The 27,525-nt window shown below is 40.1% G+C and overlaps 1 protein-coding gene and 1 long non-coding RNA gene across 5 annotated transcripts in view; one reads left to right on the top strand and one right to left on the bottom strand.

Moving 5' to 3' along the window:
• The window catches only part of nol4la (nucleolar protein 4-like a), a 42,393-nt gene extending 16,081 nt beyond the window's left edge, over positions 1 to 26,312 (bottom strand). For 2 of the 4 annotated variants that reach the window (XM_044129859.1, XM_044129867.1), the window contains exons 1-3: positions 25,338 to 26,312; positions 5,502 to 5,657; positions 1,597 to 1,708 (exon numbers count right to left, since the gene is read on the bottom strand). In XM_044129859.1, the coding sequence (XP_043985794.1) occupies positions 1,597 to 1,708; positions 5,502 to 5,657; positions 25,338 to 25,679 (610 nt within the window). In that variant the 5' untranslated portion in view covers positions 25,680 to 26,312. The other 2 variants (XM_044129884.1, XM_044129876.1) reach the window with 2 other exon arrangements.
• On the top strand, positions 1,610 to 3,852 carry LOC122838873. The gene is made up of 2 exons (XR_006371959.1): positions 1,610 to 1,956; positions 3,270 to 3,852. It is a non-coding gene; the product is annotated as an uncharacterized LOC122838873 (long non-coding RNA).
• Positions 26,313 to 27,525: the final 1,213 nt, after the last annotated feature.

Here is a 27,525-nt window from a genome sequence, read left to right as displayed (position 1 = left end):
TATTTTAAGTAAATAATTATTTAATATCAAGCTAGAGTTAAATTTTAGTGACATGTCTTCATACTAGACTGTTTATCAGTTCCACTGACAGATTATTTCTCCTATAACAAAACATTTTTCCCATATTATAAGTGAAATAATCTGCCAGTGGAAGAAGAAGTTATTCATCAATATTAATGAATTATTTAAAAACAGGTTCCGATATCTTGCTAAAAAGTTACTTGAAGTTTAGTTTAGTTTTATTTCAGGTGCACTAAGTTATCTGCACTATGAAGTGGACTAAAAAATACTTGGTAAGATTGTGTACTTTTGCAGACGACCTCACTATATTTCCTTCAACCTGCACCAGCAGCATCTGGTCATCTTCTACACAACTATTATTCATTCTCTCCTGTTCATACGAAATAAGCCGCATCTAAAATTGCACAAACTGGAATTACAAAAATAAATTTGCTTAATGAAAATACGCTGATGTTGACAAAACTCATGTTTTTTGAGAATACTTAATGGACAAAATTAAGCTGTTGATGTCTCTGCTGACCTCACACATTCTGGACACAGCTTTTCTTTTTCCAGGCTGTCTCTTCTTCTCTCTTTATTTTGCTTTTTTCACTGAAAACAGGACAACACAGCCAAAAGTTTGGACACTGCTCTAATGAAAAAACTGATTAAATAACAAATTGCTCTAATTTTTCTGATGTAACTTTAATAACATTAGCAGGAGGACAAGGTAAAAACCATGACTTTTTTTTCTTCATCAACAAACGTAATGAAGTCAGAAAAAATGCAATTACAAGATCCAAAAGGATTTTTTTTTTCAAAAACTACACACCTTTGCTTTCCTTAGGCTGACAAAACAAAACTCCACTCCACACATGAGACACACAGCAGAACGACTCCGAAACAGAAAAATAAACCTGCAATCCAGACCTGCTTACCTCTGAAAATGTCTTAAAATTTCACAAAAGAGCAAAGAAAAAAACCACAGAGGCACCAAGCTGCTGCGCACCAGAGAAACACTTTGCCTTGACGCCTCCTTCAGCCGGTTTCCTCTCAGCTCAGCAGCAAACACAGTCTAAGCTAAGTGTCTGTTTACTACAATTCAGGCAGCATTTTAAAGGTGAGTTTGAATTGTTAGGCAGAAATTCAACCCTCTGCTGTCAGCCTGTCACACCTGGAAGGAAACAATGGCGCGGCAGGTTTCTGCGGTTCCCACTCCGGCCACTAGAGGGACTCTGCTATCACGTTTCAGCGGTTCAGACAATCCCAGCGAGCCAATCCTCTTGAGTCTTTGTTACATCATGTCAGTGATGGATATACGCATGTTTTATTTAATGGGAGCTCCATTCAGAAACTATTCAAACACATTAGATTATTTCAGCTCATTTTAATGTCTGACAGGATGATTTAGAACTTACACTCCATGCTGTTAAGGCTCCCTAATAGAGTAAACACGATTATAAATCAGACAAGTCTGGTTGTATGATTTATTGCTACATAATTAAGTAATAAATGTGTCTTTATGTGAAAGGATCGGCGTTAACAAACTTGTGTGATGGGTGTTAAAAACAGAGCGGTGTTTAATGATGCTTTTACCTTTGAACTCCGCGGTGCTGGGGTTAATGTGCATCCTCTTCTGGCACTCTCCGCAGCTCATTAGGAACCGAGTCACCGCCTCTCTGGGCAGGAAGGCATAGGTCTCAGCTATCTGCGCCGGGGGAGAAGCGAGGGTTACTACGCATGAAATACAACTGTGTGAAGGAGAAGGTTTTCTTTATTTATTTTATTTTATGTTCGTGTGAAAGTTTGGGTTCAGATTTAGGTGTTATCTCAACATAACACGGAGAGGAATCCTCCCTTCAGGTCGGAACCGGAGCAATCCGACGACCCAGTTCCGAATCCTTTCCGCCAGGGTTTGAACACTTTTACCTCTGCAAAATTGAAGCACTTATCACGGTAAGTTTTCAAACCTTTTCAGCACCAATCTTTGGATTTAGAAACAATACAGCTGTATTAAAGAAATACAGTTTCAATTCGCTGACATTTATTTATTCAGGAAAAGACCTGTAACGACTTATCGAATGATTAGAGAGGGTTTTTTTGTTTGTTTGTTTGTTTGTTTGTTTTGTTTTGGAGTTTTTTTTTTTTAGTTGGGCGAGTTTTACGTCAGCAACTGTCAAAAATCTGGCAACTCTGCATGTGTTCCGACCGGATAATTATGTGTGTTGCACACCGCTCTCACTTCCGCTAATCAGTCTTCAACGAAGGCTAAGTGCTATTAGCATAACACAAACGTACTCGTAATTGTCAACTTTTCATATTCTGTCCAGGATATGAGGGGTATTTAATTTACTGATTAAAAATACCAATTTTTATGTAAATTTTTGCCCAGTCGACTTTTAAAAAGTATTATTATCACCGGTTAATTTTCTAAACTACACTAAAGCACTTGTTAGGGATGCGTAAATATGAAAATGTTGGCCGATATTTATATCCGACATAAATACTGCTGTCATTCTACAAAAGAGATAAGGTGAACGAAAATATAACAAAATGTTATGTTCTCCATATTTTTATTATGTTGTCTAATTTTTAACATTTCAATTACAGAGATCAATAATTCAATAAGAAGGTGAGCAACTTTCTGAGATGTATATGTGTTCATATACACCTCAGAAATGTTCTATATTTCTGTTCAATACAGAAAATGCAGACAAGAAATAATGTTTACGTCATTGTTTTGGCGCCCCTCTTGCGCAGCGCCCCTATGTATGGAAAACTGTGCATTCTTACTTTTGGAGCCACTGCATTGAGCCATTAAGAGTGCTAAATATGCATTATATTGAAACAATCCAAACAAATTGTATCAAGGCAAATGATCTCCCTGCTCAAATTAAATGCTTAATCACAATATACAAAGAAAGTTACAAAAAAAAATTCTAAAAGATGATCTGGCATTATGAGTTCCCCTTTGCCCAAGTCGTTCCCTTACTTGTTGGCTTACTTTCAAAATAAAGGCCACAAGTGACAATAATCTTTAAAAATCAATAATTAAATTAATTATGTTTTGTTGCATTTAGCAAATAGAAAGAATTTTGGTGAATCTAGCTGACCTAAGACTGCACTTTATTGCAAACGTGCAGTTTGAATATGAAGCACTTTCAATGACTTTAAATAGAAATCAAGCACTTTCCAAACCTTGAAAACACCTAATTAAAATTCAAGCATTTTCAAGGATTTAAGCCTTGTGTTTTCTCCATCTTCCTCAGGTGCATCTCCTTCCCTGTTTTTGTTTCCGCTGCTTTGCCACCCTCCCCGCATCACCCCCCTCTGGCGTTTTCCTGCAAAATGCGACCTTCACGTGACCATGGAGAAGGCGGTGGGGGTGCCCACCGTCCCGTTCAGCCCGCCTCCACCATCCCACCCTCCCTTCATGGCCCCTTGAGGCAGCGGGGAGGGAAAGGCCACCCAGAGGAGCGTGCACCTCCCAGAAGGCCACAGTGACAGCTCCATATTATGCCCTGCCCCAGAGATGCTGCCTCCTCAAAAGGGTACACTCTATGAGACGTGACAGGACCTCTCTACAGGGCAGGAAGATTTTTTTTCCTCTTTAATTCCTGGTGGAGTAGAAGGAGAGGAGGGGGTACCCTAAACAACCCCAATACTCCCATCTGCACCTCTGAGGCTGGAAACAAAGATCTGCTGCTGCACCGTCAGGGCAACACATGCAACCTGCAACTGCCTTTGTTCCAGAAATATGGACTATGTGGCACTAAAAAAGCATCATAAGTACTTTGTTTTTCTGCTGGTTGTTACCCTGGTAACTCCTGATGTTATAAATGAAACATTATACTCCCAGAGCTGGTCTTATTCTCTGCTTTAAATGTGAAAAATATCATATAGTTCACCGCCGGTTGCACGGTGGATTAAAAATGGCCTCCGTCGTGGCTGCATCTTCATAATATTTTAACTGTTAGTCTTCCCGCAAACTTTTACAACCATCATCCATCACTAAGGAGCATTAGATAACCCGGAGACAAATAACTCCACATGGAGGAGAAGATTCCTGCAACTACTTAATAGGACGGAAGGTTGATGTTGCTCATCTTTAATTGGTGGTTTGGATGTGGTTGATATGGCTCTCCACTCAGGAAGAGTTCAGAAATCAATATCTGGTGGAATAACCAGGAGTTTTTCAATGGGGCTCTAATCTTTTTCCAGAGCTGTATACATGTTTAGGCATGTCACAGTAATAAATTAATATTGTTATTTTGAGATCATTTTCAAGTAATATTATAGTAATGCCTTAATAATGCAAGAGCACATTCTGAAAAATCAATGAACTTAAAATTCTAAGAAATATTTAAAACTGGAAGTGGAAGAGATTTTAAACATGCAAAATAAATAAAATAACAGAAACAACATATAAAAGAAATTAGGAAGTCTCTGTAAGCAAAATTTTCATTCAACAAAAAGGTTATTTGAGACCAAAGCACCAGACTTTAGAGTTTTAACATCCAATTTTTGGTAGAAAGAGAGAAAAGAAACAAAAACAATAAATTTTGCAAATGGAAATTATTGAGCTTGTTTTCATTTATCATGCGATTAACTGATTTACTGCTTATTGGGACAGGCCTCTAAACCTCAATAAATGAATACCAAATGCTTACTATGAGATTAATCAGGTGAAGCTAAAACTATTCCACTCGAGAAGCTCTGGGGAAAAATATTTGCAAAGTTGTTTTTACCTTACATGCAAAATGTTTGTATGTTTTGTATAATTTTGGCCTAATTACTAGCTTTTCTTTCAGCAAATGGCCTTTTCCTGTATACTCCAGTTAACAATTAATCAATCGTTAACGATTATTGACGATTATTTCAACAGCACTAGAATTATACATACAGACGATGACATTTGAGTCTGTATGTATAATTCTGTCCTTGTGTGTTTTTTAAGTTCAATTCCTTGTGTGAAAATGAGGGCCTTGTCAGGGAAGTGAGGTGCAGGATGTATGGGGCACCTAAAAGGCAAAAATCTTAAAAATTTTCATCTTCACACGACTGTTTACATACTTTATAACAAAGCAGTTCTCACCCATCTTTGAATTTTATCACTTTTTCTCTGGATTTTACATCTTTAAATGTGTTTAAAGAGAGGCTTCTGGTCTGGATTTCATTAGTGAATTCACATAACTCCCTTCTGTCCCAACTGGGTTTGTATTTAGAGATAGTTGGCAACTGTTTGAGTAAATCTTGTAGGTCAGGCAAATCGACAGAGCTGGGAGATTGCACATTTTTCGTGCATGGACAGCCTCTTATTTTCTCCTGAATGTGGTTTTTGAATTGTGCACCTGCAGCCAACTGGGGCAGGATGTGCTTACTGTCCTGTTTTTCCATCAGCAGAAACCGAACCACTCATACTGAGGACCGCGGACGGGACAAAAGGAAGCAGAATGTGAGTGTGCAGTTGATTTTAGATCCATGCTGGTGTTTTAACTCACCGCTTTGTAGGTTTTCTTCTGCCCTGCGTGTTTGGGTGCTCGGCCCGGGTCGGCGCCCATCTCCACGTGCATGGCATAGATGATGTCGAAGAAGTCCTCGACAACGGCGACCCGCTTCAGGGAGGAGTTGTCCTGGGCCGAATTGCCATCCGAACACTGAAAATGTGAACAAAAACAAGAGTTCAGTTCATTGTCAGGCCTGTGATCGGTGTAAATCATGTCAGGAATGTGAAACTCATTTTTATTTTGGGTCATATCAAGATCATCAATGTTCTAGAATGTATTGAGAAAACCCATTAACAAAGCTGATAAAATAATGAACTGCTGCATCTGCATCACATTCTTAAAATTGAATATTGAACATGTTTTCACTTTGTTTATGTGATTTATTTGCTACCAAAATTTGTTTTTGTCATGCTAAATTAGAAATATTTGCACTTATGTATGACATTAAATGTGACCTTTTGACACTTTTTATATTGATCACAAACTATAACTTGGCATCAAGTAAGGCTGAAGCAAAAGTGTCACAAAGGTAAGAAATACTGCCACCTGCAGGTGGGAGTTAGCAGTCGCTTTATGTAGAAATTTGCAATAAACATTTATAGATTAGTACGAAAAAATGCAGGGATCTATTAATTTGCGTAAATTTTAATGATGGCAGAAAACAGGAGAAATTGATGTAATTTGGCGTCTACGGTCTACAGGGCCGCATAAAAACCTACAATGGGCCACATTTGGCCCCTGGGGGTTGAGTTTGACACGTGTGCTCTATGATGCTACGTCGCACAGCATACAAATGCAAACCAAATTTGTTTTTTGCCCTTATCAGACGTTTTCATGGAAGTTTGAACGGCTCAATTTTGATATTTTCACCCCCGCCCCCCCCCAAAAAAAAATCGGGTGTGTGCTACTTCATGTGTGGTACTAAGTAGGAAAACATATCCGACTGTTTTTACATACATCACAATTCTGCACCAGAAAACTCAGCCACCGTAAATATCCTGTAATTTAATGATAAAATAATAACTTCATGTGAACAGTGGCTGAAAATTAGAATTGTGATTTTATTACATGTTTGTGTCACTGAAGCGCATTACAGAGCCAAACCGCTGCTGGTTCCGACTACATAAACTTTCCTACAGAAGCTGATGGTAATAATCCACAAAAAAAAACGTTGTTTTTTAATAAATTGTGCTTTTTTTTCCTTGGCTTCATTCGTGATGTTATGACCTAGTGATGATACTGCTGAATAAACTTTAAAATAGATCCATAGATGGCGGAATGCAGTATCCGTAAACAGTGCTCTGCTGAGTGACGTCGCAATCTCCGTCTGCGCATGCGGGGCGCTTTAGGAACGACAGTTGACACGGAAGTCTGATTGCGGTCGGGTTTTATTAGTAGTATGGACGACCACGCAAAAAAAAATAATACAAAATAAAAAATTCAATTCATGCAAAAAATAAAATAAAATAAAAAAAATCAAAATTGAGCATCAATATCTGTGTGAACGTGACCTTAAAGACACGTGAGTCATAGGTCATGCGGACGCAGACAGAATAAAGTGTCCATCTTCCCGCCGAGTTGAGATTTCTTCTTCTTCTTCTTTTTTCCATCCTCTGGAGGAGTCTCATCCTCGGCTGGGTCTGTAACCATCCCCTCATCTCTGCCATGTTTAAAAATAACACCACTGACACGGCTCGAGACCAGCAGTCCCTCCTACCACCACCTCTGGCAGCCATCCTGCCTCCCGTACTGCTGACCCTGTCGCCATAGAAACTGCCACTGATTTCTCCCGGGCAGGTGTGCCGGGCAGAAGGTCATGTGACACACCGCCAGGACAACAGGCTCCATGCGCAGCACCACATGGGGCTCTCAGCGCCTCCGATCCCGCATGTTTTACTCTAAAACAACTCTTCGGTCCCATCGCGGTCATCGTTGGACTTTCACTCTGCTAAGATGTAAAACTATCTTAAACTAGCAATGTTTAGAGCAATGGATGACTGGAACTCACTACCACAAACATTAAACAACAAACAACTGACAATATACTATAAAAATAATTTAGTTAAACCCATTCAGACCAGATTTTTATTTACAGAGCAAAAAATATTATTTTTAATCAACAAATTTTTACCACCTTCATTGTAATAAAGCTTTTCCAAGAAAGTTTGAGTTTATGCGAATAAAAACATAGAAATAACCAAATGAATTGTGAAATCACAAATAAGCTATAAAATGCTTTCAGATTTGTTTATTTTTTTGTTGTATGTTGGACATTCAGCTTTGAAAAATATCCTGCAATTTAATGATAAAATAATAACTTCAAATTCTATCACTGGAAACACTTAAAATTACACCAAGAGCAATTTTATTAGGCTACGATGCGCTGATATTTGTGTTTTTGATAGAAAGTAAACAATTCCTTCTCAATCCCTCTAGTTTCAGTACAATGCTTGTGCTGAAGTTCACGTATATTAAGATTCAAACTTCAGTGTTATTGGTTATAAGAAACTAATTTATTGGTTTGAACTCAGAAATATACATCATGTCCAATCCAGTGGACGTGGGGTTTGAAGGAGTTAATATTTGTGTATTTATGAATGTCTGTGCTTTACATGAGAGTGAAATGAAGGAATACTTTTTTTATTTCAGGGAAATTTAACATATTTTCCTATCTCAAACTAAAGATAGTCTATATAACTCCTGTCTTTATAACTTCGAGAAAATTAATTGTGTAATTTTAATTCATTTTTTGTACTTCCATTTGGATTTCAACAGCTTCTAAAAAGGGTCTAAGCGCTTCTACAAACCACCCAACTGATTTTTGGCATTTCATTATTGGTTTTTTTGGTGTCTGGAACCAAAACGTCCACTGTGCTGTTACCCAGCAACCCCAGCAGAGCCCAACCAGTTACCTAGCAACCAAGGCGGAGCTCCAGCACCTTTGGTCAGCTGGTTTTACCGCTGTATGTGCTTTACAATGGACGCTGAGAAAGACAATTGTTGTTTTGTTGTTGACCAACCATTCAAAAACCACTTGTTGCATTCTTGTTGGTTGCGCAGGAGGCTCTACTTGTGCTTTTCAAAGATGTACAGTTGTATAAGTGGGTATCTGTTTGCAGCCATTTTTATGTGTGAGTGTAAATGTTGAGTTTGGGGGGGTCAGGAGGATGTGTGGCCAGCAGCAGATTATTTTTGATTTGTAGTGACAAGAGACCCTAAAACAACTTATTCTGAAAGGAGCTCAAAACAGACTAAAATCTCTTTACCTTAGAATCATTTTGTTCATCTTTTGTATCGCCCATAGACATATTACAACCTGTACAGGGAAACATAATTGGTCACCTTTTATACTTTATTTGTAGTCTGAATTTTTTTTCTATTAATAATGTTTTTTATGTAAGTTGACTCCAGGAAGAAGCTGATGCTAACGGGGATCTCAAGACACATAAACACCTTTCCCTCTCACATGCTGATTTTTTCAAGCATAGGGCGGCTGTCCCAGCAGGCGCTAAGCTTCGTAAAGTGCTTCTTTTCCCTCAGAATCTCAGATGAAAATGGACATTTTCTGGACCCAAGTTGGAAGTTGTGACTCTGAAAACTTGTCCCATCAAACATGCTAACATGCTAACCTCCCGAGCCTTCATCCCGTAGCAGCTCCCATCCCGGCCGTTTTTTCTTTCTTTCCCCTCCACCAACTCCCCTCTCCTCCTGTTCTCTCCTCCCTTCTTGCTCCTGCTCTCCCAAGTGCGAGGTAATGATCGTTACCATGGCAACTAAAACCAGCTCACAGAGCGGGTTTGTTTTTAATCCGGCCCTCTCTCTCTCTTTCTCTCCGTAGTACTCCCCCCCATCCCATCCCCGCCCCTCCGTCCTGTCAGCACGGACCGCCACGTAATGATAATAAATGAAATAATAGTGACCCTCCGCCTCTTCATCACAGCTGTAATCTATCGCTCTTGGAGGTATCATAATTTTTTTTCCCCCTGTGACATCACCGCCGCTGAAGCTGCTGCTGCTGCTTCTGCTCGGGACAATGGTGTCAGGTCCATTCACGCTGGATTTGGATAATCTCATACGACTGTGGGGTGTGCGGTGCACCCACATCCCCACTGCTGCTGCTGCTGCATCCCTCCACCAAATATTCCACATACACGCAGGAAATTCAGCTGGGAGCATTTTCTCTGACCTCAATCGATAAGCAACACACCAACCCTGCTGGTATGGAGTCAAGAGATTGAGACCAGCATCTGCAACGCTTTTGCAACTTTCTCTAATAAACCTACAGGAAAAATCATTCTCAGAGTATCTTGCTTTTGTCTGCTGAAGAGTAAGAGATGATCATATATTCAGCTTACAGTGAGAAAACCCAAAATGAATGAATACATAAGATGTTTATTGAGGTATGGACTGAACTTTCTTGAAGTAAATAAAATGCAACTCAAGCTGGTTCCAGCAACAATCAAAGAAAAAAACTACAAAGATTTAAAAAATATATTTTACAGGGCAGTGGGAACAAAAACAAGACTGACCAAAGAGTTAAGACCAAACATGGTCTTCATCATGGTTGATGTTTGTTTTGTTACTAACTCCTGTCCTTATAACACTCTAAAGCCACGACCAATAAACCAATATTGTATTTAGTACGTTTGTATTCAAACAGGAAATGACATCATCAAGTTGACAAAAAATTTATAAAACTGGCAATTAAAAATCCAAGTCAAAAATGTTAGAAAAAAACCACAAGAAATTAAAACAAAATAAAACTAAATTAGGAAATTGGAAAAATAATGGGAGTAGAAATCCAAGATAAAGACTTTAGAAAAAAGAGAAAAAAATTTAACTAAATTAAGAAATTAGATAAATAAGTTAAGAAGTTGATGCTTCATCACTCCAGAACAACTTGATGCAGAAACTTTTATCAAATTTTTTTACACATCATTGGTCAATGGTTCTGTGTAGCTACTGCCACCTATTGGTTTGGTGGTGACACTACATTATACAATAACAGGAACTTTAAAACAGAACAAAGCTAAAGCTGCAGTAGGTAACTTTTCTAAAAATATTTTTTTTCGATGTTAAAATTGTAACTATGTCCTGACACAACAGCTCCTTCCTGACGTCCTACAGCCGTCTGTAAATGCTCCCTGTCAGAAACAACCAATCAGAGCCAGGGGGAGGGTCTTAGCGCTCTCAGTCATGCTCATGTACGAGTTGCAGCTGTGCTAATGATGAAGAAACAACCTGATATTACAGCATGAGCCCGATTTTATTTCACAGATTGTCTGTCTCATAATATAAAAATTAGTTCACGTTGTTATGAAGTGTAACCATGGTAACAATGTATTGTTTCTACAACTGGGAGCAGCTGATTAGTACCTCAAAAACTGAAAAAAACCCAAAAACCTTTCTTCTTCTTCTTCTTCTTCTTCTTCTTCTTCTTCAGAAGTTTTACAAAAAAATAAGAAAGATAAAAGAAATGCAAATGGAAATTATTAAAACTACAATGACAAATTTCAAAATTAGAAAACAAGTCAAAACAGAATTAAATAAGTAGAAAAATTTAAACAAAATTCATGGATTTTTTTTCAACATTTGTTGAGACAAAAAATGTAAATAATATTTTAAAATGATACAAAAAACCTAAAGCAAACTACCAATTAAAAAAATTCAAGAAATAAAAGAAAAGTAATAACAACATTGAAAAACAAATAATATTTATAACTTAAGCTAAAACAAAATTTTCAAGTCCTTCTGAATAAATGAGCTTCTTGTTTGTTTTTATCTCTATCTTCACTTGACCTTTATTGATACAGGTTGCTTCATTTAAATAATAGATCTCATTTACTAGAGAGCTTTTTTGATAAAACAAAGAAATAAATTACAAACACAGCAACCAAACAAGCAATAAAGAAATATGACTCAATTAAATAAGCTTATAAAATATGAGCTACAAATAAACGAATGTTTCATACAAAGTCTTCTCTTTTTGCCTTAAAAAGAAATTTGAAACATAAACACAAACCTGAAGCGAAGCCTCAGCTAAACCTCAGCAGGTTTTCAGATGAAATATCTCAGATGCTGAGCAGCATCAGGGCCGCAACTACACACTTTGAGGTGCATTACAGGCCCCAGAACCCCCACCTCTGTTATTGATCGTATCATTTATAAATTAACACAAGGGGGCAGTGCTGTGTGAAATCAGCTTTACGTCATGTTATAATGCTGCTCCCTCATGAAAAACATACCTGGAGTGTTGCTTTGATTCTTCATGCATGTTTGAGAAATCCTTTAATCTCCATGGAAACCGTTCAGTTGTGTAAAACGCCTGGGTGGACCTAGCTCCGCCTTTGAGACGCAGCTCCTCCTAAGAGGTTGCGGTTTCAAAGCCACCCTCCTTCATGACTATCAAACTCCTTCAGACTAGCCAGCAGCAATTAGCAAACACCTGGTGGAACTGAGTGTCTGCTGTGCTCATTATAGGAGCTACTTCTCAGTGCTACGCTGGTGAAAACGCTGTTAAAGGGTTAATAAAGGAGCCATGTTGTGATGACTTCCTGAAGGCGGAGTTTCAGAAAGAGAAGGAGTTTTTAAAGAGACAGAGGCCCAATTTCAAGGCATTTAAATTACAAAGTCAAACGTCCTTTAAGTCATATTTAATATATGATTTTTATAAGGTTTTTTCTGTTTTCTGGTCGATCGCCAATTACAGTTGTTAATTCCGATGCCTTTTTTTTTTTGTCTGAAAAGTTGATAAAAGTAGCAAGAAAGTCACTGAGTTGGTAGCAGTGAGGTCACTATTCTTACCTTCAAACGTGCAGACATGAACCAGTGGGCCGGTCTGTCAGTCAAACGTCTCTCACAGGACAGCAGAAGAGGACAGTGGTTGATTTTTAGATCTTTGCTGAGGTAAATTAGATCAGATTCAAATTTAAGTTTGAGCCGATCGCCAATCTCCCACATTAAGGAAATTGGCGTCGATAAATCGGCAACGTAATGTTACTATGTGTCTGAAAGATACTTAATTCTGCATGCATTTTCTTCAAATGCAGAAAATGCTGAATAGAAATAACATTTCCACCATTGTTTTTGGCGCCCCCTCTAGCGTAGCACCCCTTTGCGTCGCATTTAGTGCAAACCCACTTTTTGCGCCACTGAGCAGCGTTGCAGACATTTAGCCTCCTCAGCAGCACGCCGCTTTACGGAGCAAACGACACATGGTAGCATCACTAATCACCAACAGCACAGCAAAACTCTGTCCCTCCTTCCTCCTCTCCAGCTTTCTAATCCCGCAGGACTTTGCTCTCCCCAGCCGCTGTACAACCAGCCCCCATCGCCTGCGCCTCCCCCCCGTCCCGCAACAAACCGCTCTGTTGCTAGGAGACTGGAGGGGTTGAGTCTACTGCCCCCACCCCCGCTGGCACTCTCTCTCTCACACACACACACACACACGCATTGAAGCTGCGAGGAGAGAGGAGCAGTCCTGCACACGGGCAGGTCAGGAAGAGGAGGGGAAGCAGCTGGGTCACAAAGGCACGCCACCGCCGAGCGACGAGACCCACAAGAAATTACGAGTGAGCCAAAGATCAGAAAGGCAGGAAATGAAGCTTTGAACCGAACTTTTTTAAAAGTCGAGCAGCAGATAGATGGAGACTTTATTCTCGTGAGAAGGCTGCACAATAAGTAGCTTAACAGTAGGGAGCTGTGTGTGTGTGTGTTTGTGTGTGTGTGTGTGTGTGTTCAGGTGTATGTGTGTTCAGGTGTGTGTGTGTGCTCAGAGAGGAGGGGAGTAAAGATGGCTGTGTCAACAAACCTCATGACTCAGATTATCTCACTGCAGATGTGACAACAGGTCACCTCTTAAAGTCCCGTTTTCCAGCAGTAAATCTGTCAACCAGCTAATGAACACATAAATGGGACAGGCCTCGTTTCTCCTGGTTCTTATGAACGCTGCTGCCCCACCAACAGCTTCCCTCCCTGCATGAAGCTTAAAACATCCTGGTTTTTTAAAGCAGCTGTATTTTTCAGATACATAGCACCGTTTTATAGCACAATGAAGTAAATGTGTTACCTTCAGTTGTAAAAATGCTGTGTATATCAAATATGACTTAAAATACTTTTGGCTTTTAACGGCTGGAAATTGTGTCTGACTCTTTAAAAACTCCTGCGCTTTCTGAAACTCCACCTTCAGCTTCTCTACTGACCCTTTAACAACGTTTTCACCAGCGTTTCACTGAGAAGTAGCTTGTATAAAGAGCTCAGCTGCTTGCTAATTGCTACTAGCTAGTCTGAAGGAGCCGACTTAGGGAGTCGTGTGCAAGGCTGTTCTGAGGCCGTGAGCTTAGACACTTGGAAACTGCAGCTCTGGAATGGTTACAACTAAGTGGTTGCCATGGAGATTAAAGGATTTCTTAAACATATTAACCATGTAAACCATGTTTGCAATCAGGGAATAAAATTATAACATGATGTAAAGCTCAAAAAAGTCAATTTTACATGTTTCTCCCCTTTGAAGGTGACCTATTATGCTTCCTTGATTTATGGGCTTTACAAAACATGCTCATTTCATTTTTTGCGCAAAACTATTCTTAGATTTAATCTTTTTAATCTTGCCCACTTTAAGCTGTTTTAGGGCCTCTTCTCACTTTAAATCCAAATAAACTGCTGCTGGCCACATCCCTCAACTCAACGTTTACACTCGCTTGTAAAAACAGCTGCAAACACATGTACAAGTAAACAAATACTTTTTCTTTAAAAAGCATCAGTGGGGCTTCCTGCACAACCAACTAGAATGCAGCAAGTGGTTTCTTAATAGTATGTCAACAACAAAACACTTGTCTGTTTTGCCAGCCTTTATACAGCACATCCAGCTGACCAAATGTGCTGGAACTCAGCTAGGTAACAGGCTGGGCTATGCTGGTGTTGCTAGGTAATGGAATGGTGCCTGCGCAGTATGACTTAATAAATTAGAAGATTTTTGAAATGGCTTGTTTTTCAGACAACAAAAAATATTAACACTTTGCCAAATAAGCAAACAGATTTTTTGAAGTGTTTGGTCTGTTTTTTTTAGAAGCAGTTGAGACCCAAATGGGTTTAAAAATGTGCAAAATGTGAATTTTGCATTGTATGTCCCCATTAAAATAAAGTGTTGAGCAAATAAAAATGAAATAGTTCACATAAAACCTATTTTTGCATTTTTAATTAAGTAAAAGGCCAATATTATGGCTAATTACTGCTTTTAACACCACTGGTCTAGAGCAGAATTAAATCACATTGCCCAATGTACATGGCACACAGGTGAGCATGTATTGGGCCACCCCTAGACCAGTCCGCCCTGGGTAGTGAGCCATAGTGACCACTTTGAAAATAGCCAGCGTGTGTTTGTTGTGTACAGTGCGCCATGAAGGTTTTCATGACTGAAATCAGGGATGACAGAGTGTGCACAGATCCATGTACATATGAAACCACTCCCTCTCCTTTTCTTCACCATCATGCTCTGCACTCGGCTTCAGTACATAAAGCCCTGTCATTAAATCCACATTAGGTGCACCGAGCTCGACCTCACTGTCCCACGTAAGAGTGTGTGTGTGTGTGTGTGTGTGCATCTCCGTCTGCAGCTCCCACGATGAGGGATGTTTGATGGAGTGTGTGACATCCCCAGTATCCCACTGGCCCCTGCAGACAGCCACTGTTTATGTTCCAGTCCCCGACTTTAAAAAAAGAAAACGCCACGTAAATGACTCTCCTCATACATCATCACATCCCAGAGTCCACCTCGGCATTTTCAGGCCATCATTACTCTGTCCCAGTTCGTTAAACGTTGGCCTCACAGAGGTATTAAAAATGACAGCGGGAAGATTATCGTCGTCTTAAAAGGAGTGTGGGAGCGCGCGCGCGCACGTGCACGTGCAACTCAAGACTATCTCCCACACGGGGGGGAGGCCCCCGGGCCAGTTAAAAATGGTGTTAATTTCTCCTCCTATGGGAAAGCAAAGAACGGTCTCTCCATGGCAACAGAGAGAGCGCTGAAGGGAGGAAACACGGAGCAGGCGATCGGCGACCCCCCTTCCCTGCACACACACACACACACACACACACGCACACACACACACACACACACTCAGTATGGATTTCATCACACACCTACTGTAAGTCCGAGTTTACGTTCAACACGAACAAATGAAATAAACTTTCCAGATCAATCTGAGCTGAGCTCCTGCTCCAACATCAGAAAAACTCTCTGGACAAAACCTGTGGTAAAATACCAGAACTTATTAAATTCAGACCACTAAAAAGATCATTTTCAAACATTTTTCCATTTTTAAAGTGAGTCAATTAAAAAGCAAATAAATCAGTCGTCATAAATGGTCTTGTCAAATTTATATCTCCAAGTTAATCTCACTAACCTGAAAAAAAATCAACTGTCCCAGAGGATTTTTACCACTTTGGCTAATCTGCTAATGTGATAGTAGCATAGCTAATTTTATATTTAGCGCCTTTGCAAACTATGAAAGTGTTTACAGCATTTGGCTTCCACAAATGTAACTTTTCCAGATAAGTTCTTAAACTTTTTACTTAGTTGTTTTGTAAACACGACTAAATGAAATAAACTTTCAATCTGAGTTGAGTTCCTGCTCTCCTGCTGACCCATTTTCATCTTTAAGTCCTCCAGCCAAAGTCCAACTCATCCGCCACTGAACATGTTCACAGAAAAGCTCAGCAGGTCTGGACAACACCTGTGTTAAAATACCAAAACGTATGCAATTAATTTAATTAATCAGATAATGATGACCATTCAAAAATAATTCCCAAACTTTTTCCACAATTAGTGTGACGTCTGATGTGTGAGTCAACTGAAAAACAAATAAATCGGATGTCACAAATTGTCTTGTCAGTTTTATATCTCAGATTAATTAATCTCAATAATCTGAAAAAAAAACACTTCAACTGTCCCAAAGATATCTTACTAGTGGATACCTTCGCTAAAGCGCTAATAGCAGACCTAATTTTTAGCTTAACGCTTTGCTAACTTAGGAAAAAAAATTGAGCATTTATCTTCCGCTAAATGAATTTTCCAAGTAAATTCTTAAACTTTGATTTATTTGGTTGCTTTCTAAACACGAGTAAATGAAATAAATGATCAATTTGAGTTCCTGCTATCAAACTGACACATTTCACCTCCAGCCAGAGTTCGCCTCATCCAAACTCAGAGCAGGTCTGGACAACACCGGTGGTAAAAACCTAAACTTGTGAAACTCAAACCCTTAAAAAATCCATTTCAAACTTTTTCCACCGTTGATGTGACACATGGTATGCATGAGTCAACTGAAAAACAAAGATTTCAGGCAGAAACAACATAACTGAAAAGAAAGACCTGTAAAGGTTTTCAACAAGCACTGATCGTGTTCTACATTTACAAAAATTTAAATAAAGTTGCTAAGAAAAAAAAAACTAGTTTGGCTAAAATCTTTGAAAACCTTTCAGATAAATATATGATGATCTGAAAGTATTAAACTTTTATGCCACAATTTCCAAAGACGTGTTTGGCACATCATTAAAAGAACACCATACCTTTGTGAAACGTGTGTACCTGACCACTTTAGTATACAGTTGCATTGTTTTGTCTTCCATTATTCCTCCATTTCACATCCTAATTATTCAATAAATTTGGACGACATTTGCTATCAGACTAAATACTGAATTTGGCAACCAAACACACGTAACCTCGTATTACTGCTATTTTCATGCTATGTTTTCCCCCAATACAATTTGTGTTTCTGTTCAATGGTACAGAATATTTCAAATTTAATGTGAAAAAAGTGAAAATGATTAGTATGATTTTTTTCTAGTCTCAGAAGCTTTGAATTTTAACCGGGTGTAAATCCTTTTGACAGCCAAAGGAGCATTTTACCATGTGTTGCTCCTAATCAGCTCCACCAGACCAAAAAGAAACAAAGTACAAAAAAATTCAGGACAAAAGCGCCAGAGATCCACTATGCAAAAACAGCATTAATGCAAATGCTGCCGGCTAATAGGGCCAGTATTCTTTTGACTCTGCTGCCCTTCCATAAAAGACGGGCTCTCAGGGGAAATTCGGACTAATTAATCAGATAATAATGACGATGTTCCTCATCCCATCTGACGTGAGGCGCCAACGTTTAGGTGCCTAATTTCCAGGACAAAGATTGGGAACCGCCATTGTGATATCTAAGCGAGGAGGGGACGTCCCAGGACAAACCTTTGTTTTCGTAAGAAGATGCCACTTTGAATCCAGCACTTGGAAAACCTCTTTTTGTAGCAGAGCTGATATAATTTTTTTTTTCAATTGTTAATTCTTAATCATAAGACGATTTATTTTAAATAAAAGATTCGCAAAAGGGGGGCTCAGTTGAGTTCTACTTCTGATCTCAGGCTATTTGCTTTTCTCTCCAACCTTTTTCCTGCCAATTTACTGTTCATTAAAGGCCTCTAGAGCCAAAAAATCTGGAAAAAAAAAGATCAGTAGAAGACTCAGCTGAATTCATTTTAAACCAAAAGATGCTCAATTAACTGGAGATGAAAATCTTCAAATTTCACAGCAAATAAATTCAGTTTATCCCTGGTATTCACAGGGTTAAGGGTCAAAACTGCAGTAAAATTGCCTCCACAGTCCCTAACCTCTTTTTGAAAACGCTTTAATTTGATTGTTTTATTAGTTCAAACACCAAATATACTTTAATAGGCATTAGTACACACAGCGGAACTCATCTTAGCATTGCCACAGAAGCTAATTCGCTACCGTGTATTTACGGTTCAGTATTCGCTGATTGGCTCAAGAGCGTAGCTAAGGGATTCATTAGCTACGTTCTCAGCCAATCAGCGCCATGGACAATGAATGCCGCTCCTGGATTGGCTACTTCGCAAACGTCCGCCAATAGCATGTTAAGAAGCAGTGCGCCGCCGCCTGGATATTTTAGCTTCCAAAGCTGCATTCTCTATCGATTATTTCTACATATGACGAACTAAATAAATCCACAATTAGGCAGAACTTTCCGTGAATAATTCGGAGTAACGTTCCGAAGAAAAACCTACGAATGCTGAACAGTACATAAACGCAGTCCACTGCAGAAAATTAGCCACTTTACAAGCTAGCCAAGCTAGCGATTAGCTTACTTAGGGATGTCTGCCATTTCAGTGTAATAGCGTACAACAGATCAGTGTTATAAATTATATAATACTGTGGTTTCAAAACCACATAAACTTTACGTTCTTTTTACAAGATAAAGAATTGGAGTTACCTGAGTTTTCTCTGACTGTGTAGACTGATAGAGTGATACAGTACTGCTGCCCTCCCCTACCTGTTGCTTTCTGTTCAAAGCACATGAACACTTAGTTATGATGTAGAAACTAAAGGACAGCCATCTGAATATCAAAATTAGCCAATTTTTAATGATCAGAAGGTAAAATACTGAAAAATACGACCCCCTCCCCCCCCCCTTGTACCTTAAATACATCAAAAGAAGCACTCCCTCTATTTTAGCTCTATAAATACATTAACCAATAACACGCATTAACCAGTTCACTTTACCTCTGATTTCACAAAAATCCAGTCAATATAGAAAAGAACAAATAATGTTTGTTTTTGTTTTTATTGTGCTAATTGCACAATGTTGAAAATCTTGTTTACATTTTTGTGTAAACACGACAAACCAAAATATATTTACTACACGTTATCATGACATCAGAGTTCCATACCAGCTCGTGTGAAGATCATTATGAAAAAGAAATATGGAAAAATTCAAAAGTTTAAAAACAAAAATCACTGTCATTGCAATCACATAAAGTACTTAATTGCAGTTATATTTGTCTGACAGCAGTCGTTCAAAAAGTTCATCCAGAGGCATCAGGAGTCTGAAAAAGTTCAGTCCCTGTTCCTGCAGTGGCTGTGGGACAGATGCTGAACAGACTGACTCTTTCTGCTCCCCTCACTATCCTTTGCAGGGCATGTCTGCATGAAATACTGCAGCTAAGATTTCAATACAAAAGTCCTCACTTTTTTAGATTTTGTTCTGCTTTTTGTTAATCAAATTCCAGCTCATTTGAGCTGGAATTATCTTTGGAGCTGTTTTATCTTTGGAGCTGTTTTAAATTTATTTGAGTCTTAAAGTCTAAAAAACTTGATGCTGAAATTGACTTTTGGTTTTTTGACCATTTGGTTTTGAGGCATCTAGATGAACTTAGGTCAACTGTATTTAAAAATCTGCCTCTTGCACTACATGCAACTTCTTTTGAGAACAGTTTGTGAATTTTGGTAAATTAGTTTTGTTTGTAAAACTTTCATAAAATTTAAATGTTAATGCTTTAGAACCACAGACACATTCCAACTTGGAATCAAACTTGTCTAAAGACCAAATAGGGAATGAAACTGACTTTTTTTGTTTTTAGGAATAAATGTGAATTAAGTGAGTTGAAAACCAAAATATTGATGGGCAAAATGCTAATGATGCAGATTAAAGATAAAGCAGGTCAATTTATCAAAAATCAATGTAAGGAAATAAAGTCTGAACAAGAAAGACAGAAACAATGAATCAATAAAACTGATCAACATATCAGTTTGTCAAACAAACCATCAATGAAGGTAAGGAAACATTTCTGTCGGTCAGTCCAGCGTCAGGCCTGATAACAATATGGGACGCGTTTCTTTATGTGAAGAAATGAAAAACATTTTACAGATTTCAGTTGACATGGCAACAGAAAGCAACAGGAAAATGCACATGGCGTTTAAGTGTTTCCTTTGAAACTGGCTGCACTCGGTGAAGGGCTTGCGTCTGAATATGTGTGTGTGTGTGTGTGTGTGTGTCTGGTCCCCTCCTCCTCTGTAGCATCCCCTAATCAGGACATAATGAGAGCTAAACGAGGTTGCATCTCCACACCGAGGCCTGCGTGGATTCTCTGAAGAAAAAAAAAAAGCCCAGGGAGAAAGAAAAAATAATATATTTGTATATTTGCGATGCGCTGAGGCCGTCCTGCCCTTTCTGTCCCGCCACATACTGAAGTCGCCCTTGTGTGTCTCAGCGACGCGCAGAAGAGACCCTCTCTGTCTTCACATCAGCCAGGATCCGTCCCTACCCCCACCCGGCCTCCTGTCATGTCCTGCCCCCATGCAGAAACTTGGCACACCCTGGAAGCAGCTGCAGCGGGGCTTCCAGAGAGCAGAGAGACGCCCCCGGCCCTGCAGCGCTGCGAGCAGCCACCGACCGCTGCGTCTCTGTGTGTGTGTGTGGGTCTGTCTGCACGTGTATGTCACTTTTCCACTGGCCCAGGACAGCCTATTTATAAAAGCCACAAACAGAAGCTGAAGCCGGAGTCGTGTTTTCCTGATGCACGAACATGCAAGTAAATTGGTTGATTCGTGGCCTCTGAGTCATCATTAGGAGCAGCTTGTGTTGGCTGATATTTTGTTTGTTGTTTAAATTTCCCAAGTGGAGCTGAGTCAGGGGGAGGCTTCCCCCCCGATGCCTTATGATATTAGCTGCAAAACATGTGCGCTGCTCTCAGTAAACAGCAGAATACGTTTTATTTTGACAGGACTGAGCTTTTCTCAGCCCGCTACAGTCTGACCCAGCAACGATAACTCTCCTCTGCTCTGGTCAACCAGGCTTTAAAACTTTTATAATGTAATATTTCATATATATTTGCTTAAACTGTGATAGTATGGTATGAGACAGATAATCTCTGAAAAAAATCAAGCCCCTCTGCTTTCTCACAGTGCTAATTAGAAACAACCAATCAGAGCCAGGAGGCGGGGCTTAGCGCTGTCAATCACCCTTGCTAACACTAGTTAGCATAACCACCAGTGAATGGTTTTTCTGTCACTGTAAGTTGTTTTTCCACCTTTAGCACACTGAGTACACGAGTGATTGACAGTGCTAAGACCCGCCTCCTGGTTCTGATTGGTTGATTTTGTTCGAAGCATTCATTTCAATTGTAGGTGGAGGAAATCAATCTTTTCACAGATTATCTGTCTCATTATACTATCAAAACATAAATGAATATATGTAAATAAATATATGTCAAAATATATAAAATATGTATAAATGGGTATATATACACATTTTAGATATTTGATGTAATATATATATTCGTCAAAATACAGATGTGTAGTTTCCTTTTCATAAAAGATACCTGCTGCATATTTTTAAAGGAAAGCTAGCGCTGATATTTAAAACATATGTCTTGAATATCAGTCAGACTTTATTAAAAGTTTGGCTTTAAGTAGACTTTTAGTAATTAACTTTATCTGTTCTTAATTTGACCTCATTTTTAATAATTATTTACCTAATTTAATTAGATACCATTTTGTTTAGTTTATTACTTTAATTAATTAGCTTGTATACCAAGTATTTAAATTAAACATAGATTTTTTTTATTCTTCTTACCTTATGCATTTCTTTTTATTGATTATGAGCTCAGTTTTAAAGTCTTTATCGTCATTTTATGATCTATTCTCATTAGAAATGAGCCAATCAGCCAAGCTGATTTCTGACTTTCTTCTGCCTCTAATCGGGCCAGTTTTGTTCTAAGGACGACAGATTACAAGATTTTCTATCGCGTAAACATTTCATCTCATGCCAGCAGCTCTTCTGTTGCAAGAAAAAAAGAACATTTATGTGAAGTTACAATTTAGGAAAGTTGTCATAAAGTATTATTTGTGTTCTAGATGAAATACCTTCAAAGATGTTTCTGCATCTTTCTCACATTTTGTCTTGTTACAGTGACAAGCCTTGTTTTGGTAATATTTATCAAATCACACAACAAATACTTTGAGGACGGTAATTTGGTCAGATGAGAGCAAAAATGATCTCCACGGTGGTGGCAGCATCATACTTTGTGAGCTGCAAGTGTAACTTCAGAAGGACAAATAATAATAAAAAAATCCTATAATAATAATATACTAATCTATATTATAATACTAATCTGGGCTTTCTGGTAATCCGGCAAGATTGCCTGAAGTCAGCAAAGAGACGTTACAATATTATACAATATTTATCACTATATTTTCAAAATATAATTGTAATAATGATAAAACGTTTTTGGCAACCAGTGCAGAGAACAAAAGGCAGATAATAATCAGATTTTTATGGTATCTATTTCTCCTCTACTGTCACCAGCAGTGGATAAAATAGTAAAAAAAAAAATATCCAGACATTAAATTTAGTTTTTGGTGCAGTTTAAATTCCCAAAATGAGACCAACTGAACTTTTTTTGGCCTATGATCCAGTAAAGCATCTCGCCCATAAGGCACATGGTGGTGGCAGCATCATGCTGTGGGGAGGCTTTTCTTCAGCAGGGACAGGGGAGCTGATTATAATTGATGGGAAGATGGACTGAGCTAATTACAAATCAATACTGGAAGAAAATCTGTTCAGAAGTTATGAAATGATGTTGATCAATAGATATTATGGGTTAAATGGTCCAGTCAAAGTCTCAAAACTAAAACACGAATCTGATTGAGCTTGAGCTATTAGTTAAAAATATACAATAAATCCCTAGATCCATAGATGGGGCTCTCCAGACGTCAAATTACAATCAATCAATTCGATATAAATTTAGTTTTTTGTGATTATGGAAATTCAAGCAACATCAACAGATTCCCGCATTTTATACCTGTGACTGAAACGCAAATTTTCCGCAAAAATTGTCAAAAACATTCGGTTTAAGTGACTCCAACTCCCACCTGGTGGCAGTATTTCTTACTTTTGCCTCAGACTTCATTGTTTTCAAGTTATCGATCACTGATCGATATGGCCAGTTACACAAAGTCACATAGGCGCTAAACTCCTTTAATGTATTATTTCTAAATTATAGCACCTCAAAATCTGTCATTTTAAAATGAAAAAAATCACAAAAACAATCTTAAAATCCTGATCAGTGTGAAAAGATTTTAAATCTTATTTAATTTTACGAAGCACTTATCAAAATGCAGCTATGTAATGATAATTTTTTACAGTTTGTTAAAATGTTTTATCAATACATTCGACTTCATACTCTTGATTTGGCACAAAATAAAAATGAGTTTGAACTCATCTATATGTCCAAATCTTTTTTTGCTGTATCTAAAAACACTTTAAAATAAAATCCTGAATCTTTTCTGTTTTACTTTACAACTACTTGTGTCGGTTATCTACTAAAAATCGGGATGAAATTTGTTCAAGTTTGTGGTTTTCAACGTGACAAAATGTGAAAAATGTCAAAAGACACATTGACTGTTTTATACATAATATCAATGTGATTGGTCTCGGGTTTATGTATATTTGTCAGGCAGGATTTTAGATCAGTAAAGATAAAAATACAACAAAAAGCTAATCAGCGACACGTTTGAGGCGCCATCTGCACCTGCACACCTGCCCACAGGGAAACACAATATCCTGCAGAGATTAGAGGAGTTTAGCGAAGGCGGTTGGCCCAAATCTCAATCGTCCATTCACACAGGTAAAACACCTGTGGAGGGGATCAGCGACACCGAGCCCGAATCAAACGGCTCTGCCTCTAATCCGGGCCAGTATCCGGTCCGGTTTGTTAACACAAAACGATGGCTGGATCCCCGAAGGCGCCCATATTTAAAATGGTGGTTGACTGTCGGATGGCACAGCGGCGGCCCCCCCTCTCACCCCAAACCACCGGATGACAGTCCGTCAAGAACATGTTTATCTTTCTTGTGATTTAACCCTTCACGCTCCGCGCAGCCGCACAGCGGGACGGATGTGACCCGACAGGAGCATCACCACCTATCACCAAGTCTGAGCACCAACTGTGGGCGTGGGTCGCTCTCAGTCCCGAGCGGAGCCTTTTGTTCCCCCCCCCCCCCCCATCCCCGCTCTCCATTCACGTGGTCACCAATTTACGCGCAAGAAACCTTTAATAGAAATAAAAAATAAAAAAACATGACGGGACGCGTTTCATGATGTCGGAATGTGGTCCAGATAATAAAATGCGGCAGCGGCAGCGGCAGGCTGTCCTGGGTTGCTCACAGGTGTTGCCAGAGCAACGAGTTGCCGAGCCGAGCCGCATCCTGCCCAGGACAATGAGGAGCGGGGTGACAACGCAGCGCTGTACACAGCATCACATCCTCTAAAATAAAACGTCTCATGCGTGACAGCTTCTGGATCACATCGTCGCTTTTTATTTAGCAGATAAATAAAGATAAAAAGCACGAGCTCCGGGTTTGGACGGGACAGCGCGTCACCGGATGAAAGCCAGACGTTTACAGCGAAATGTTCACAGTCCATAAAGTGGCGTTACAGCCCGTGTAGACACTTGGAGTGCACCCTGGCAGACCCACCGACATGCCGCTGCATCCACGTGCGCGCGCACCACACCGGGCTGCACGAGACATCAGCAGAAATAAACATTTATAATTAAATAATCAATGTTCTCCCTCTCTGAAGCCTGCTGCTGACAGGACTTCAACCTCGCTGGCGCTCATGATGGCCTACCTTTCTCTTTTTTTTTTTTTTCCTTTTTTTTGCAATTGCCATCGCCAGGAGGCACCGGCGTTGCTATGGCAGCAAGGGATGAGAGTGGAGAGTGTGCGGGGCTGTTCTGGTTGGGATATGGACAAAGTGGCGATTCATCAGGACCACAAAAGCGTCACAAGTTGTCGTTTTTATTCCCCTTTATCGGGTGCGTGGGCGCAGCCCGCATCATGACAACTACTTACAGCGGGACAGTTCGTGACACACGCGCGCGCGCGCGCACACACACACACACACACGCACACACACACCGCAAACACACACACACACACACACACACATGCAACGCAAACATGCACACAAAAAAAATACAGTTTACCGTTGACTTGACCGGGACGTAAAGGACGGGCTTCCCCGGCGCTCCCTTCTTGTTGTGCTCCCCCAGAACGTTGGTTCCGACCTGGAAGCCTTTGGACTTCACCCAAAATTTGAATTTGGCGTTGATGTGGCTGTTGTCCACGTACACCCCGTCCGGCTCGTCGTTCTGCAACAGTGTTTGCATGATTTTGTTGTATTTTCGCCGGGTGACGGTCTTTGTCTTGCCGGAGTCCCCGTAAGTTCGGAGACACCAGTCCTGAAATTCTCGGAACATCTCAGCCTCCAGCACGACCGGACTCCGGCTCCTCTTGGGCGCATCCACGCACGCCTTTTTCGTTGCCATCGCTCCCCTCTCTCCTCTCTCTCTTTCCTCTCTCTCTCTCTCCGTCTGAGCCCGACCAGGCAGCCCAGGCTAATAAAGAGCTGACTTCTTCTGGCTTTTTTATTTCCCCCCACCCCCCCCGAAACCCGCGGCTGTCCCGAACCCAGAAGCCTCCCTTTCAGGTTCTGGGACGCTTCGTGGTGAAAAGTGACCCGGAGAAGCGGAACACCTGTTTGCAGAGGAGCCGAGCTGTCCCGAACCGCAGCGGTTAAAAAAAAATGTCACTTCCTCATATCATCCGCTGAGGAGCAGAGAGAGAAGAGGAGGGGGGGCTGTCCTACACGCAGAGCGGGTTTCTCCCACCTGTGCGTAAAAAGGCTCCACACACACAAGGGTGGGCTGTGAAGAAGAAAAAAAAGAGACCACAGTCCTCTCGCTAAACAACAAAGAACAGAGACAAAAGCGTGGAAACAACCGTCGCTTTCAGTTCCTATCGACCTACTTTCTAACAGCCAACACTATTTTCGGATGCGGCTTGCTCAGCCCTCAGAAAAGCGCCGAAGATGCTCACGCCGTTGCTCCTGCGGGCTCCAGGCTGCAGCCACGTATCCGACCAACATGCGCCACCTGGGACCGTCTCTGCTCCTCACACCTGTTTGAATGGGATCTGCGCTGCGCTGCTGGCGGATCCCCGCTAACACGCAGGAAAGCACACGCAGACCTCTACTATTGGCTAATTTGCAGGAAAAGGCAGCGTAATGTAGGCGCGGAGGAAAATGTCCGATTTCGAGACAGGGGCAGGTGGAAGAAACCATCCGGTGAAAAACACTCGTTTATGAAAGTGAGGCAGAAGTCATGGTCACATTCACACCACGGTAACTTTATACACATTTTGACACATTACAACCTCAAACTTAATATATTTTCACTGGGCTTTATGTGAACGACCAACTCTGAAAATGATGCATAGTTTTAATTTAGCCGCCCTCTGCTGGGTTATATGTCAGCCCTGCACACGCAGAGATGAATTATTTTTGCCAGTTCTTCCTCTCAGAACTCGTCGAGCTCAGTTAGATTGCAGGGAGAGAAGCAGCGGACCGTCCATCGGGAGCACCGGGACATTTCCTGCTGGCCTGGGTGCAGTCCATGTTCACTCTGCAGCCTGAACTGACCCAAATCCAGCGTCTTGCACCTGGTCTTTTCATGACAGTCTGAAAGGCACAGGTGAGATTTTTACACATGGACCCAGCCCACCTGGATGGTTCTAAACATGATACTTAACTGATCTTTTCAAATGTGACCTGTGAGCTCAAATTCATCGACCAGAACCTCATTGACTCGACAAACGTCACTTTTCTGCATCCAGACACACAAAGCAGGAATAAAAACAACAACCAATTGTGGACAATAATGGCAACAACTTTAAAGTCGCGAGATGAGCTCCACTGATAGCATTCAGGTTTACTTCCTCAAACACTGAACCCGCTTGCTGCTTGTGGTGGTCTTGCATCCTCTGCTGCACATGTCAGACACTTTTAGGTTGTTTGCAGTTAGGAGATCACATACAAGTCTCATATATTTGGAAATCCAGAGCCATGCAAACCAAAATAGGATTTCACAAAAAATATTGGACCTGAGCATTAAAGGCCTACAGTGAGAATGTAACGTTGAAGTTAAAGCTCACAATTTACTTTGGTGGTTTGCATTAACTTGTTTATGAACTGGGACAGATTTCACAGGGTTTCCTGGGTCACCATCCCAGGACTCACAATTTTGGGGACCACAAAGACTTTTTTGTTTTGGTTTTTGCATATTTTGCAAACCTTGTACTTCATGTAAAAGTCATAGACCGATATTAGACGAGTTG

This window comes from Gambusia affinis, linkage group LG01, assembly GCF_019740435.1.
Source record: "Gambusia affinis linkage group LG01, SWU_Gaff_1.0, whole genome shotgun sequence".
Taxonomy (NCBI): domain Eukaryota; kingdom Metazoa; phylum Chordata; class Actinopteri; order Cyprinodontiformes; family Poeciliidae; genus Gambusia; species Gambusia affinis.
This window is presented reverse-complemented; position numbering and strand designations above follow the sequence as displayed.